Source organism: Rhynchophorus ferrugineus, unplaced genomic scaffold, assembly GCF_030347505.1.
Source record: "Rhynchophorus ferrugineus isolate W39M unplaced genomic scaffold, kcgeb_rfMv2 rfM4, whole genome shotgun sequence".
NCBI lineage: Eukaryota > Metazoa > Arthropoda > Insecta > Coleoptera > Curculionidae > Rhynchophorus > Rhynchophorus ferrugineus.
This window is the reverse complement of record NW_027472583.1, coordinates 36128980-36144148: the sequence shown is the minus strand read 5'-3', so window position 1 is coordinate 36144148 and position 15169 is coordinate 36128980. Positions and strand designations below refer to the sequence as shown.

At 32.7% G+C, this 15169-nt stretch overlaps 2 protein-coding genes across 2 annotated transcripts; both read right to left on the bottom strand.

The window, feature by feature from the left end:
* Window positions 1-1533: 1533 nt before the first annotated feature.
* LOC143195353 (uncharacterized) lies at window positions 1534-2800 on the bottom strand. The gene is made up of 2 exons (XM_076402412.1): window positions 1687-2800; window positions 1534-1624 (listed from the first exon to the last, which is right to left on the bottom strand). Exon 1 carries the CDS (start codon window positions 2655-2657, stop codon window positions 1725-1727), a length of 933 nt encoding a protein of 310 aa, XP_076258527.1. The 5' UTR covers window positions 2658-2800; the 3' UTR covers window positions 1534-1624; window positions 1687-1724.
* LOC143195352 (uncharacterized) lies at window positions 2798-4948 on the bottom strand. Its single transcript, XM_076402410.1, has 4 exons — window positions 4729-4948; window positions 4550-4668; window positions 3770-4265; window positions 2798-3667 (listed from the first exon to the last, which is right to left on the bottom strand). The coding sequence occupies exons 1-4, from the start codon at window positions 4799-4801 to the stop codon at window positions 2802-2804; spliced, it is 1554 nt and encodes a 517-aa protein (XP_076258525.1). The 5' UTR covers window positions 4802-4948; the 3' UTR covers window positions 2798-2801.
* Between the last annotated feature and the right edge of the window lie 10221 nt (window positions 4949-15169).

Here is a 15169-nt window from a genome sequence, read left to right as displayed (position 1 = left end):
TATAAGTTAATCCCTTTTATCTTAGATTAGGTTAGAGTATATATAACCAAGACTGGTTAGTTGTTATCGACTCAGTTTTTTGTTTAACATGTTGTTTTATTAATATGCCATGATATACTGAATTGGTTTTTACCGCAGAGAACATTACCGAGAAAACTGAGCAACACATACGAGTCTCATTTTTTTAATCAGAGACAGTGTTAGTAAAATACAACGAAATATACTATAGTCCGTTCACTAAAACAGTGAACTCACAGCATTTAAATTGATGACGTCAAAGCTTCCCAATTTTACCACATTAACTTTAAGTTTTTGTTCATTTTGGACATCACATAACAAAATTCTAATTTAAATAAAATAATGAAACAAAAAAACATTTGTATATATTAAATACTAGCTGACCCGACAGACTTCGTCCTGTCAAAAAGATTTGTAATGTGGCAGTTTTTGTGCCTACGTATTTTAAAAAATTCTCCTGAACAGAACCATCACCCTGGTGATAGGGCGTTGTGAATAAAAAATAATTAAATAAAACATATATAAGGATTGAAAAGTAAGTAATCGCTTTATTAGCGTAAATAAAAGTAAATAATCGTAAATATAAGTTAATCCCTTTTATCTTAGATTAGGTTAGAGTATATATAACCAAGACTGGTTAGTTGTTATCGACTCAGTTTTTTGTTTAACATGTTGTTTTATTAATATGCCATGATATACTGAATTGGTTTTTACCGCAGAGAACATTACCGAGAAAACTGAGCAACACATACGAGTCTAAATAAAACATATATAAGGATTGAAAAGTAAGTAATCGCTTTATTGTTAATCATGTGAATCATAATTATTATTATTATTATCATTATATTGCTTTGTGGTATACGATGTTTTTTGTTTGATTACCTGGCGCATAGATAAACAAATCTGATGGTTTTCCAACACGGGAACAGGCAACATACAATTGACCATGTGAGAAACATGGGTTTTCTAGATTAATACCACAAACACTTAATGATTGCCCCTGGGACTTGTTTATAGTCATAGCAAAAGCAAGCCGTCAACATGTCTATAGGAAATTTGCCATTACCAATGTCAATGAGTTGTTTAGAGAATATGTTTCCAGATTGGTCATTTTGCAACTCGACACGCATATTCTTGCTTAAATGAAGTACTTTAACATGTTTCCACAAATTGGAGGACTTTAGACATGCATTGAGTTCATCAGCTGGCGTTGATCGTGGAATCACTGGCAATGTTTGACGAAAATCTCCTGCTAATAAAATCATTGCACCACCAAATCGGTTATTATTGCTACGTAGATCTTTTAAGGTTCTGTCTAAAGCCTCCAAAGATTTTTTATGTGCCATCGTGCATTCATCCCAAACAATCAATTTACATTGCTGCAAAACCTTTGCCATTGCAGAGTTCTTCGAAACGTTGCAGGTTGGAGTTTCATTGCTTTGCATATTTAATGGCAATTTTAGTGCTGAATGGGCTGTTCGACCACCTTCAAGCAAAGTTGCTGCGATTCCCGACGAAGCGAGTGCAAGTGCAATTTTATTTTGTGAGCGAATTGTTGCTAATATTAATGAAATAAAAAAAGTTTTTCCTGTACCACCAGGTGCATCTAAGAAATAAATCCCTCCAGTTTCATCATTTGTTCCTTTCATAAGAGTTTCAAATACATACTTCTGTTGTTCATTTAACAGTGGAAGATTTGTTTGAATTTATTCTTTCAAAGCGTTGAGATCATACAGTCTTTCTCGATGCAACTCTTGGTTAAAAGCGTCATGCATTGGACGATTGGGCGCGGTCAGGCCTAATTGAATTAATAGTTTGTTTGACATTATCAAGCACATGTCCTCAATTGAAATCAATGCTTCATTGTAAATTTCTTCACTGATTTGTATATTTGGATTTCCCATTCTATTCCGTATTTGATACAAAATATCATCACACATATAATCTTTGTACTTCATCCACAAATCAATTGGGTTTGATGGGAAGCATGTAGATATGATTATAGAAAACAATGTTCGTATTTGATGAGTGTGTGATGATATTACAGCATCATTGAGAGTTTGATCCCAATGAGCGTCATTTTCAAGCAATTGCAAACGTTGACAGGCTTCTCTGTAGGATCCACACAATTCACCATCAACAGTTCGTAACTGTTGGAATGATGTTGGGCCACGTACATTGACTAATAGCAGTCGTAAATAAAAACATTCATCATTGCTTGGATGTACTGAATAAATCCGGCCAATCGCATCGGTGGAATATACATCTGTATATCCTGGAACTGGTTTTCCTTGTTTCCGTCGTATAAATCTCCTTGAGGATTGATTCCAGGTATAATATTTTGGCATTTCAGAATATAGCAATGTTTGTGCGAAATCATCGTTTTGGCATGTCTCAAAAAAACTGGTTAATGTAGTAGATGGTGGCTGAGCAGCTCTTTGTACTGCGTTCTGTGCTGTAAAATACACTCTTTGTCCATTTTCTAAATGCACAGCTAAGTGAACAACAGAAGGGTGTCTCTCATGAATAGGAAAAGAAAATATTCGCCAAACTGCTTCATTACTACTGACATAGCGGCCCATTTGGTATTGGGTAACTTCATCATTAGAATTCCCTGCACCAATTCCAATCACAGCCATATCACTCCCTTTGGTTACATATTTGCAAATGTATTTAATCGATTTCACTGAATGGCAAGATTCAACGTTGATGTGTGCTTTGAATGTCTTTGATAAAATGGGTGAATATGGAACAATCCAACGATTATCTATTTCAATATCTTGTTAATTTAATTTGACAATTGTTGATTTTCCATTGTCTGCTGTCGATCTGCGACGATACAATGGATAACCGTCATTACCAGTAATTGTTTCCGATATTAATGTCCGTGGATATCGTTTTGAACAATTACCATCCATCATACACGGTGAATTTTGATTAAGAGTTCCACAGGGACCATGTATCATGTTTTTGATAACTACCTCATGCAATCCAGGATCTACTTGTACATTAGGGATTTCAGCTGATATCACTGCATCAACTTCATTTGGCCTTATCTTTTCAACCAACCAAATCAAAATGTGTGCATGTGGCAATCCTCGTTTCTGCCACTCCACAGAATACATCCAGCAGCGTGTCTCACCAAACACATTATGTTTTACGATGAAATTCATTAAAGATTTCAACTTTTGTCTAAAGACTCTGGCTGTAATATCATGACGATCAATGGATGATTTCCCAGGTAATAACTCCTGCTTAATTTCTATCCATTGCGGATTGCATGTAAATGTGATGAACAAATCTGCTGTACCATAATGACGAACATACGACATGGCATCTTGAGCATATTCGTGCATATGCCGAGGGCTTCCGATGTATGTTGCTGGAAGAATAGTCATCCGACCGACATTCTGTGCATTTCCATCAGTATTAATCGCATCTCGAAGGTGAATATACTCTTCAGATCGGAGTTTGGTTTGATTCAACCTGATGAATGTTAATCTCTCCGTTTCAATTTTAACATACATGTCATCAACATATTTGTGATATAATCGCCGACATTTCAATATGCGATTATCTGCATTTTCCCGAATCATTAGGCGGTATGAATAATAGTTCATTGAACTGACTTTTTTGTTGGTTTCAGAACCTGTAAACAGATTTTGTTTTAATAACATTCAAATATAAAATTAAAATACATAATATAGTGACTGAGATATTATCGCCATAGCTAAACTAATATTTTAGTTACCTGTAATGGGATTTATCATTTTTATTGATAAATCGTAGCCATCTTCACCTTGCCAAAATATAATGGGATATTGCAGTGCATCATATGAGCGGTGTGTTTCCTTTATAGGTTGTAATTGAAAATTCCGACGATGTAAAACAATATCACGGGATTCCAAGTTTTCTCCAACTACAACGATAGCAACTTCATCAATAGTTGGTGCATTAAAACGTCTTGTATGTTGACCTGCAGGTGTTTTATCAGCTCTGATTACAATTTTGTGATTATCGGATGGCATCAGATCCAGGGCAGTTTTAAACAATATAATCAATTGATTGTGTTGATGAAATAAAGTTTGTAATTGTTCTACAATAGACCTTTTTACTAAATTGTTATGTGCACAACGCAGATCAATTTCTTGTGGTGAATTGCCCATAAAATAAATTTGCAGGAATTTGTTGTCGCTATCTGACACTGGTAACAGTGAACCTGCTCTGTGATATATTTGCCCTTGTATCTGTAAATAAAAAAAATATTATGGTGTGGTATAAATTAATGGATTGTCAATGATCAAACTTAAATAATATTTGATCTTAAAAAGTATATATTTAGTTTTAACTAATATCTATCAAATATAAAATATAATAAAAGTGTCACTGAAACTGAATCACCATATAATATGATGACTAAGTGATATATTTCGTAATGATTAAGAAATTGAAGATTAGTAACACATCTTAACTTTGGTGACAGAAAATTTTGTTCGCTAAAATAATTATGAGTAACTGCTATAATACATACCTTGAAAGTTGGCATAAAATTTTCCCGAACTGCATTTGTTGCCCCAAATGAAGTCATTTGAAAGCAATTGTTATATTGTTGAATATGTGTCAAAAAGTGTATAGAATCTGTTCCTATTCCTGAAACCAATGAGTACAATGGTTCTGGTGGTGGATCCAATTGTATCAATTTCACTTTACCATTTGCGCAACACAATCCATTGGCTTCGTTTTTGTATTTTAATGCCTTACAGTGTGAGCAAACCAAGTTCATAGAACCAATAACAACACATTGGTAGTTACTGTAGTCAATTGACACATCGTAACTGAAAGCAGCTGGATTCAAACTTGCGCGATTATTAGTTGAATGTCGCGCTCGCGCTTCACGCGAATCAAATATAAATTATTTTTTCACTAATCACGAACTAAACAAACACTAACTAACTAAACACTCTGCACAAAACACGATATACGAATTTGTTTCGTGTATCACTTGACAATTCATCTGTCATCTGTCAAAAGTCATCTGTAACAGACAACTTTTTTTTTAAATTTGATATGACTTGAACTCAAATCCTTTTAAGCCGTACAAATTGTTTTATTTATTTAAAATTTGAATTAAATTTTAAACAAATAAAAATTTTTAAATAAATAAAACAATTCGTACGGATTAAAAGGATTTGAGTTCAAGTCATATCAAATTTAAAAAAAAAAAGTTGTCTGTTACAGATGACTTTTGACAGATGACAGATGAATTGTCAACTGATACACGAAACAAATTCAAACAAAAAGGGCTATTTTTAGGGTTTTTCCAGCAATAATTCTAATTTTTCTCGCCGTAAAAACCATCCCTGAACTTCAACGAACATTTTAAAAAAAGATTTGGCCAAATTGGTCCAGGCGTTGTTGAGTTATGCGCTTAGGAACATATTTTGCGATTCATTTTTATATATAATATTAAATATAATTTATTTTAACACTATAGTGCATATAATGCATATATTATTAAATGACTTAAACTACAGTTAATGATACAGTCATAATGATTTGTAGATTAGGGTTGTGGTTGATTATATTAACATTGAACTATTCCACACCACTTATGATATAGAGATCTAGGCACGTTTGTTATGAAGTGATATCCCCTGGAGGCTCAGTTCACTTAATTAACAATTGTTTATCTAAGTAATGCATTTTAATTTCATTAGTGAGCATAATTAATTTATACGTTTATTTCTTGTTTCCCTCGGTGCTATATTTCCTTGCAAAGTCATTGTGATATTACTTTATTTCTCCTTAGTTTATACTAAGTACCTTTCTATCCTAACACATTTTAACCAAATGCTCATATATATTCTGAACAATTACAGACATCTCTATGCACATAAGTCTTCAATCAATCACTATCACTTTCGGAATCTCTATTCAAATGAATAACAAAACTGTTAATTTCCAATCTATCTAACTCTTGTTGATGATTCGACCATTTGTCAATTTCTACGTCAATGTGTCAGACAATGGTCCTTTCCACATTTCCAGACAGTTTTTACTTGTTTTTCGATCTAAATGTCTACTGTAATAATTCTTTGCCACACCCCATATCAATTGATTGGATTGAATAGGCAGGGATGAATACTCTAGCCATATCAAATCTGATCTAGCATGTATCACTTTTCAGAATTACTTCTAAAAAAAATAATTACATAAAATGCAATAAATATTTCATATAAAATGTAAAATGTTATATTGTTTTTAGTCACGTCAACCTCTTGAATTTTTTGGTGAATGGACCTACAGCTTATCGTGGGCTCCGAACCACGGTCCTTGGCATTAAGCTTATCGACGAGTGACCAACTTTAGGAATCATCCCAGACGACATCTGGTCTTACCCAGCCTGGTTACTGGCATGACTAGGGTCATTTTCCTTGTCGGATTTTACACTCTTGCCCAGGACAATCACAAATATTAATCAATTACAAACATAAATATACGACCATGCCCCAGATGGATTCGAACCCGCGGCTACAGCAACAGTAGGAGGACCGTCCAGTCTCTTTTGCCACTACGCCACCAAGCCGGCATAATATTTAATTTATGTTTACCGTGAAACAATTTGAAATAGTTCACCCTTTAGCAGGTTTTCTTTAAAACTAAGGAATAAAACCCAATTCCTATTTCTAAAAATAAAAATATATCTGCAATGAATGTTAATAAATGTTATGACCGACAAAATCTAATCATTTGTTATTCCAACGTTTACCTTTTTCCATCAACTTTTGTTGTCTTAGCACTATTTTTATTATCATCTTGCCATGAGTAACCCAATATCCCATTATGGAATATCCATGCTTCATTTAAATACACAAATTGAAATAATAATTCTTATTTGATTTTATTATATGCTTTTCTCTCATAACTCAAATTGCAGCATATTTCTGAGCTTTCTATGAACACTTTCTAGCCAAACAGTTGCCTCTGAAATAATTGTTTTAATTATATATATGGTGAAAAAACTACTCGCTGTTTTTATTCATTTCATAAATTTGATTTCTTATAGAGCTAACATCAAGCTGTTCTTGATTCGTCACCCGCTTCATATGAGAAGTTTTTTTTGGTGAATCTAATATTATATTGTTTTTAATTTTTTTGATATTTTACACTCGGCCCATAATAATATTCAGTGCACCTGCAACACGCTTAAAAATATTTTCAATAAAAAGAATAAGAATACACTAAAAAAGTTCTGACTCTCACTTCTAATAGCTTCAGCATTTTAAACCAGAGTAAGCAGCGATTTGAAAAAGTAATAAGTGTTAAAACAAAGTTTGCCGGTTTGAAACCTGTATTATAACTAATATTTCGAAGAATTTTGCAGACGTTTAACAACCGGATTGCTTTTGGGGGTTGATTCGGTTAAGGATTCGAATTTATCACCTAAAATTGCATCTCATTTTAACAAGAATACAATGGGAAGGAAAATACTCTCTGATTCTAAAACAAATTTACAAATTGTGACAGGCAATAAATTAAACATGTTGATGACGTGAGTTTACTCTTATTTTGAATAGACTATTATATATTACATGTTCTTTACAGTATATTAAAATTCCTCAGTTTAACAAATTTCTTCCGAAGTTCATCGAATCATCCCATCAGTATATTTTATAACAGTACTACGTTCCAATATGCAAAACTGTTATCAGTTACAATACAAACTGCGTAAAACACGCCTCAAATTGGGTCTTCAACAACCACCTATCTTGGATCGATCTCTAAACAGACCATTCATTCATTATTTGTACGTTATACGGTCTCGACACGGCCAGATGTTGTATCAGTATGGAAAAAGACTGTACCGGTAGTATCGGTATTCATACAAATTTTATTACACAACGAAACACAAGCTATTAGTCCGTGATGCAGCAGAATCTGCGTGCTTCTTTTAAAACTGGTAGATCAAAGACGGCGAACATTATTGATAGATACGAATCACGATTTAGACAGTTACAGTAGCGGCACTATCGCTAGGAACGATCTGGTCGTTATGTCTACGGCTTCTACTTTGATCATTCTTATATATGTGTATATAAGAATAAGCTTCCGCGGGCTATATGGTTTTTTCGTATTTGCTATCTCCAGATCTTCTTATATTTACTCTCCGATTTCCTTGAAGATCATTTAGTTTTTAAATCAGTTTTAAGTAATTTCGACTATTACGTAACAAGTTACAATAATGTCTATTAATTAATATATTATTACTAGTCCTTGCGGACTAACTTGTTATTGTGAAAAAAATGGATAAAAAGGAATTTCGCGTGTTGATAAAATATTGCTTTTTGATGGGAAAGTGTTGATCAAATAACACTTTTAACCAAAAACAACGACGAGTTGATGATTTGAAGTCGTGTTTGAAGATGATCGAGCGTAATAACCCCAAGTTTTTGTGTCGATATGTGACAATGGACGAAACATGGCTTCATTTCACTACGAAGCCCAATCGACAGTCATCCGAGTGGACTGCACACGATGAACCCGCTCCAAAGCGTTGGAAAACGCAACAGTCGGCTGGCAAGTTCGGATCGATGATCATATTATTATCAAACCAAGATCGCTCTTTCGAGACGGTATCGCCATGTTAAAGTCAGTTATCGCCAAGGAAAAAATATTGAACTGAATATATTAAATGGTGTTATGGATTATTGCAAGTACCTTAATATGTTGAGTGAGAACAGTGGTGATAATAACTAAACTTTGCTTTGAATTTCAACCTCATAGTGACCCTAAAGGGAATATGACAAAAAAGGGAATTAAATAGAGACCAAATATATCTATTAACGTGGCCACTACAGAGTTCAAACTTGGATCCCGTTGAATATCTATGGTATCGCTTAAAATATTTTGATGGAAAAAATAATAACGGTTTCACAAGCACCATTTTTGAATTTCCAATTTTGGTGTATTTTATCCACATGCGATCATAAAAATTAATATGATCATATTAATCATATTATTATATTCATATTATTAGATCATATTAACTATTTGAGGAACTTGTTTACGTTGGGCAGTATCAAGAAAAAAAAACAAGGTATTATAGGTTTCAAATATCAGTCCTAGTTTTCGTACCACATCTATACCGAACTCCTCCTTAAAAAAGTTACATTAAATTTGGCTTTGTTTGATTAATAGAAATGTTTTTTCTACAACAGCCGCGGTGCGTCTATCCATATCGTATCCAAAATGAATTTCTTCGATCTCAAGTAGGACGTATCATTGCGGGAGCCCTCAATTATAAATCTACGACATTAAGATCGTACCAAGAGCGGGAAGAGAGCCGAGCTGGCGGCGAACGGCACAATTCCCCGTCGGTTGGTGGTTCGTCCGGTAATTGAAGGTTCAAACGGCGAGAACTTATCGAAATAATGGGTTCGGTTGGGCGTTCTAAAATAGTCGATTTGAGACGATGAAAGAGCGGCGCATTGTCGAAAATCACCAGGTAACAGGTGGTATTTGTTGAGAGTTGTATATATCATTACGATTGAATTCGAACAAAAGTGTTTACCGGCCAAGTAAGTGGAATGACGTCTTAATAATTTTGTTTTCGTGCGGTATTTCTAAAAATAATAAAATGTTGATAATTTTATAATAGGCTTTATATAATTGTATATTTTAGGTGTGATATTTTGTATTTTTATTGGTGTCCCAATGATTAAAGCGATAAGACGGTCTCGGCGCTGATGCGATAGTCATGGATTCGAATCCCACTTAGAGCATCATTTTATCTAATGTATGATGAATATTAGTTGTTATTGTCAATGGACAAAAATGTAGGATGTAATAGTCTTCCAGTAACTAGGAGGATATTTTATTTATTTAACATATTATAGTCTTATTTAGTTACTTAAAACAAAGTATTTCAATACATCTTATCCCTTTACTATAAGAATAGACTACTATAATAATACTATTACATAATTACAATTATTAATATTATATTATATACTATTAGTTATATACTATTATATAATTATAAAGTAAATAAAATGAATACTGACTGAATGTCCTACTGTGCTGGTATCATTTACCTGTAATGCCTGTAACATTTACGCAGGTTTCATGCTAATATTTTCTGTATCGTTACAATTTTAATATATGTATCGTCGAAGCCGAGTCCGCCGGTGGATAAGTTTCAATATCTTCAGTCATGGTCACTCGCCAGTCCATGGGCATAATGTCGAAGACCGAGCTTGGTTTAGAAGTAGAGTCAATTCAGATAAAACTCGGTGGAAACTTGGTAAATACGAAAGTTAAACATACAAAGTTAGGAAACGTAGATTGACTCACAACATCACAATGGAACTATGTATTGACGATGAAATAGTTTTGAACCTTTAACACAAGGCTGTGACCGAACGAAGCTTCATATAGGAGTTTCACAAGAATGAACAGTAATAACTTTTATTGGCTTAGATCATGATCATAGACTATGAAAACTGGATGAGGTATGACAAAAATTTGCGAAAAAGATCGTGGTCGGAGCTCAAGGAATCTTCCCTGCCAATTTTAAATCCCGCTTTGGTACTAATGAAGGTAATTTCAAGTGTTTCATGGGATTGAAATGGAGTTATTTATTTTAAACGACTGAAACTAGTCTGATAATTAATTCGACTCTCTAGGGTTGACCCTATCATACAAATAATACTCAAATCGTATGGTGTTGTCTCTCATAGGTACAATGAGATTGGTTGAGATCATCTACAGTTTGTTCCAGTCTCTGGATAACTCCCATACTATAATAGTGATAACATAATATATATATATATATATATATATATATATCTATATATATATATATATATATATATATCTGTTATATAATATATATATATAAAAGAAATTAAAAAAATATAAAAAATATATGCGCTCTATTAATGTATTATACTTAGTTACAAATAAAGTATTTTCAAATCATGTTTTTATTATGACTAATATTTTCATAAAATTAATTTAATACCCTTTAACTATACTAATAAAATCCTATCGTGTCATTGTTTGTAGTGTTTAGTTTTTATTTTGTTAAAATTTTTTTGGTGTGCTGTACCATCATTGTTAATTGTAATGAATATTTGAATCAAGAACTGAAAAGTAAACTTGATATTGTTATAGAATTAAAACATGAAAACGTAACATTGCATCATAATAATCTTTAACCACATTTGCCGTAAAAATGTACATGCAAATCTATACGTATGATGTTATTATTCTTCGACGTTCTAATCGATGCATCTAATTTCTATAAAGATACTCGCGCTCATGGGAATCTTGGAAGTTAGAGGGTCAAATAGACCAATAAAACTGGCAAGTAATGCTGCACATTATCCGGGTTACTCAAAAGGTCTTAAACAAAATACTGGAGGTTATTCCGCACACGGTATGTTCGCCAGACTCGGCTTCATCTGACTAATATTTGATTGAGTTAAAGTAACACGCCTTAGTGAATAAACAACATTCAAAAAGCATATAATTAAATAATGCTCAATGAGCGTAAATTCATAAATGTTTCTATCGCTTCGGAGATGATATTCTGTGGTACCTAATGGTGAGTGTAGACCTGAGCATTTGGAACTAATTTCGGGAGAAAATTGAAAATGCACATGAGCAGAACTGAACTTGGCGAACACTCGTACCAAACAGGTTTCAAAAATTGGTTCAAAGTCATAGTGCTCATGCACTTAAGAACTTAGTTCCAGTGTTCGAAGCATAACTTTCAGCGCTTGGCGACGAACTGAACAGAGTTCTAGGAGCCGCGGATCAGGCGAAAAAATTTGAGCGAACGTGGGTGAAATTGGCGGGATTATGAATGACATAGGTTTTGGTTTCGAGACAATATCCCTGTTTTGCCTGATAATTTAATTATTACCATAAAAATGTTTTTGAATGATAAATATGTGTATAATATTTATTAATTATTAATAAAAATACATATAATTATATAAGAACCACATAAAAGAACATGATCAATAAAATATTTATATATTACTTGCAATATCCCTGTTATGAAATCTGAACTAATATTTAACATTGATTTCTATTTTGCAAATGGTAGTTAAAAAAAGTGTCATAAAATGTGAAATGTTTTTCTTACTTTTCATTGAAGGGAATTACATTTATTTATACTCTCCCTAGTACAAAACTTGTCAAATAATATAGAAAAAGTATTTCACAACCGGTGAGAGAAAATATGTTTAATAAGAATCTTATATAAAATAATAATTAAGAACATAAAAATATTAAGTTTGCCAAGTGTTGTTGGAACATATTTTTCGATATATTATTGTTTGTAGCATATATGAAAGTTGTGTAAATACTAGATATAGCAATTAAAGAATGGTTGAAAAAACACAATAATTTCATATTAATACTAATTTTATGTAATTCATAGAACAATGCAAACATTTTAAAATGTAAGAGATACATCAACATGTAGAAATAACCAACCATTAATCACACTATTCTCAACAATCCTTTATTAACTTCTATCCAAGAATACTACCATATTTTGGACTTAAAATATAAATTAAAACTCACTAAACACAGTAATTTTAGAAAAGAGTCGCTTACCTATGTTAATGTTTCTATGTTTTTATTTTTTCATACTACTTAGCCGTTATGTCTGAAATAATTTAAACACAGTTAATAAATTAATTGCCACCAAATGAAGGTACTCTTAATTTAAGGTTTTATTATGTCTACCTCATAGTGAAATTTCCACATATACATTCTTATCCCTTGGGACTGGATTTAGCTTCTGATGATTTCGGATTATTTTGTTCTCATAACAGAATTGTAAATGTTTGAAATCTCTTCAGGAATCTATAAATATAATACTAAAGTCATATAAATATAAGATTTTTATGACATATTCTTACCACAATAACTTTGTTTATTATGTTACCGGCCATACAATAATTTCATACTTGACTTTTGGGGACCGAAACTTTTCGAGAGGAACTGAACGCTTCACGAGTTGACTTCGATCACCGGGAACGGGGAGATATTCGCCGAATGCATGCCGAATTTTCGCACCACTAGAAGAGATAACGCAGGCAATAAATACGACAATAACTTCCAAGATTAAGTTTATTGTTCTACGTCTAACACTGCCAAGTAAAGAAAATATAATGAAAATGATAATATATACATTTCTCCATAATAAATTTACGTAAACATCCTTCAGAAACAATTCAATGACCTAATAAAATAACAATAGTTCAACCCCAAGCTCTGTAATTTTTTCGAGGCAAATCTCGGCGCTACAACTTCGGCCCTACTACTATAAATTCCAGCTGAGGGTGAAAGAACTCACGGCACACCGTTGTCATCGACTTAATTGATTATGTTACGGGGCTGGTGGAATGTAGGCATGAGTTGGACCGCGATATTAATTGATAGAAACGGTCAATGGGCGAGAGGCAACAGAAGATGGTGACGCAAGGGCAGTGACGATAAAAGGACACAAACCAGGACCGGATTTAATTTTTGTTCTGTTTACGCAAATATGTCATACAAAATAATTAGTTTAATATCATTTGAAATACTTATTATATTTTACTTATAATAGTTATTATTTATCAAGTGCACTTATAAATTTTCATCGTTTGACAAAAGTGATGCCATCTTAATAAGAATAATCAACGTCTTCAAATATAAGTACTTTTGTGGGAGTATAGACTTTTTGATTTTATTATTTAGTATAAAGTATTTAGTAAGAAATTTCATCACTGGCACCATTTATTTAATTTGTGACTTTCGGGCTCTTGATGTAAGTACAGCAGATATGAAAAACTATAAAGGATAGCTGAAAACAAATTGCTTGGTAATGTCTGGCGTTAATGTAATATAAAATCTTGGCATGTTCTATAGATGTTCTACAATAGCAGCACAAGATACATTTTCATATTTTTAAAACTTTTCCTAGTTAAATCTAAACCTAGTTGAATTCGTGAAGTCATCGTCAAAAATATTAGCACAAGGATTGACATAGCTAGTTTTCATGAAGTTAGAAGAGACCGTTTTCGAAAGTTTTTCTATAAGTTATATATATATTTCTATACCTAATTTTTTATGTTGTATCAGTTACATACCTTTCTAACCTTTTTCTGAATGCGAAGAAAGCTTGGCGCATCATTTGAGTGGCGAAACTCAAGATAGAATACAAAATGTTCGCTTCTGTCCATGCGCACAGTCGGCTATATTGCTCTCTTTACTACTCACTGCTTATTATTAGTTTTGCCAGGTATTCATTTATAGTCGCCATTTTCAATTTTGTAGCTAAACTGGATGAAATTTTCATTTTTCCCCTTTTGACTCTCTTTTATATTATGTAAAGTTCATTAGAAAAGAGCTTGATTATAATCTAGATATATCGTTAGTCTTGTTAAAATGCTGCTACAGCTGAACCGATTTGGATAAGTTTGGTTTTGACATATTTGTGGAAGAACAGAAAACTAAAGAAGGTTTATATGAGAAGAAAATATGGAATAAATTTGAGGAAAATTTGGTTTTCTCATACCAAGTGACACTGTCCTGTCATCAATAGTATCGACATTTTTGTTGGTTGTGAATTCATGGGTGCGTTTGGAAATTTATTTCGTGGCTGTAAATGTTTAAGACTGATTAAAACTACCAGCCACTATTGTCAAACCTCTATTAGAATATATAGTGTATTAAAGATTGATAGAAGGTAATTTACACAAATGTTAATATATATGCCAAACATGATATAACTATGTGCAATAATATAAAATATGTGCTAATTAGAGTAATATTCTAATTATGTTCGACTAAAGATTTACTAATGGAGTTATTATTTGATCATAAATTTAGTGCTCAAAAACGTTGACTTGAACGTTGAAAAGTTTTTTCATTGACTTTTATTATTAATAATACCAAGGATTGGACGACCTGACTTAGATACCTCACATGTTAACCGCAATAATGACCAGTAAGAGACAGAAAAATGGTAACAGTCGTATTGGTATGTCACAGTTGAATTCGAAAGTTATTGGAAATGAAGTGGATAGACTTAGAACGCAACGAGTGCGCTTCTCAGACACAACAGTTAGTACAACCCAATCAAATT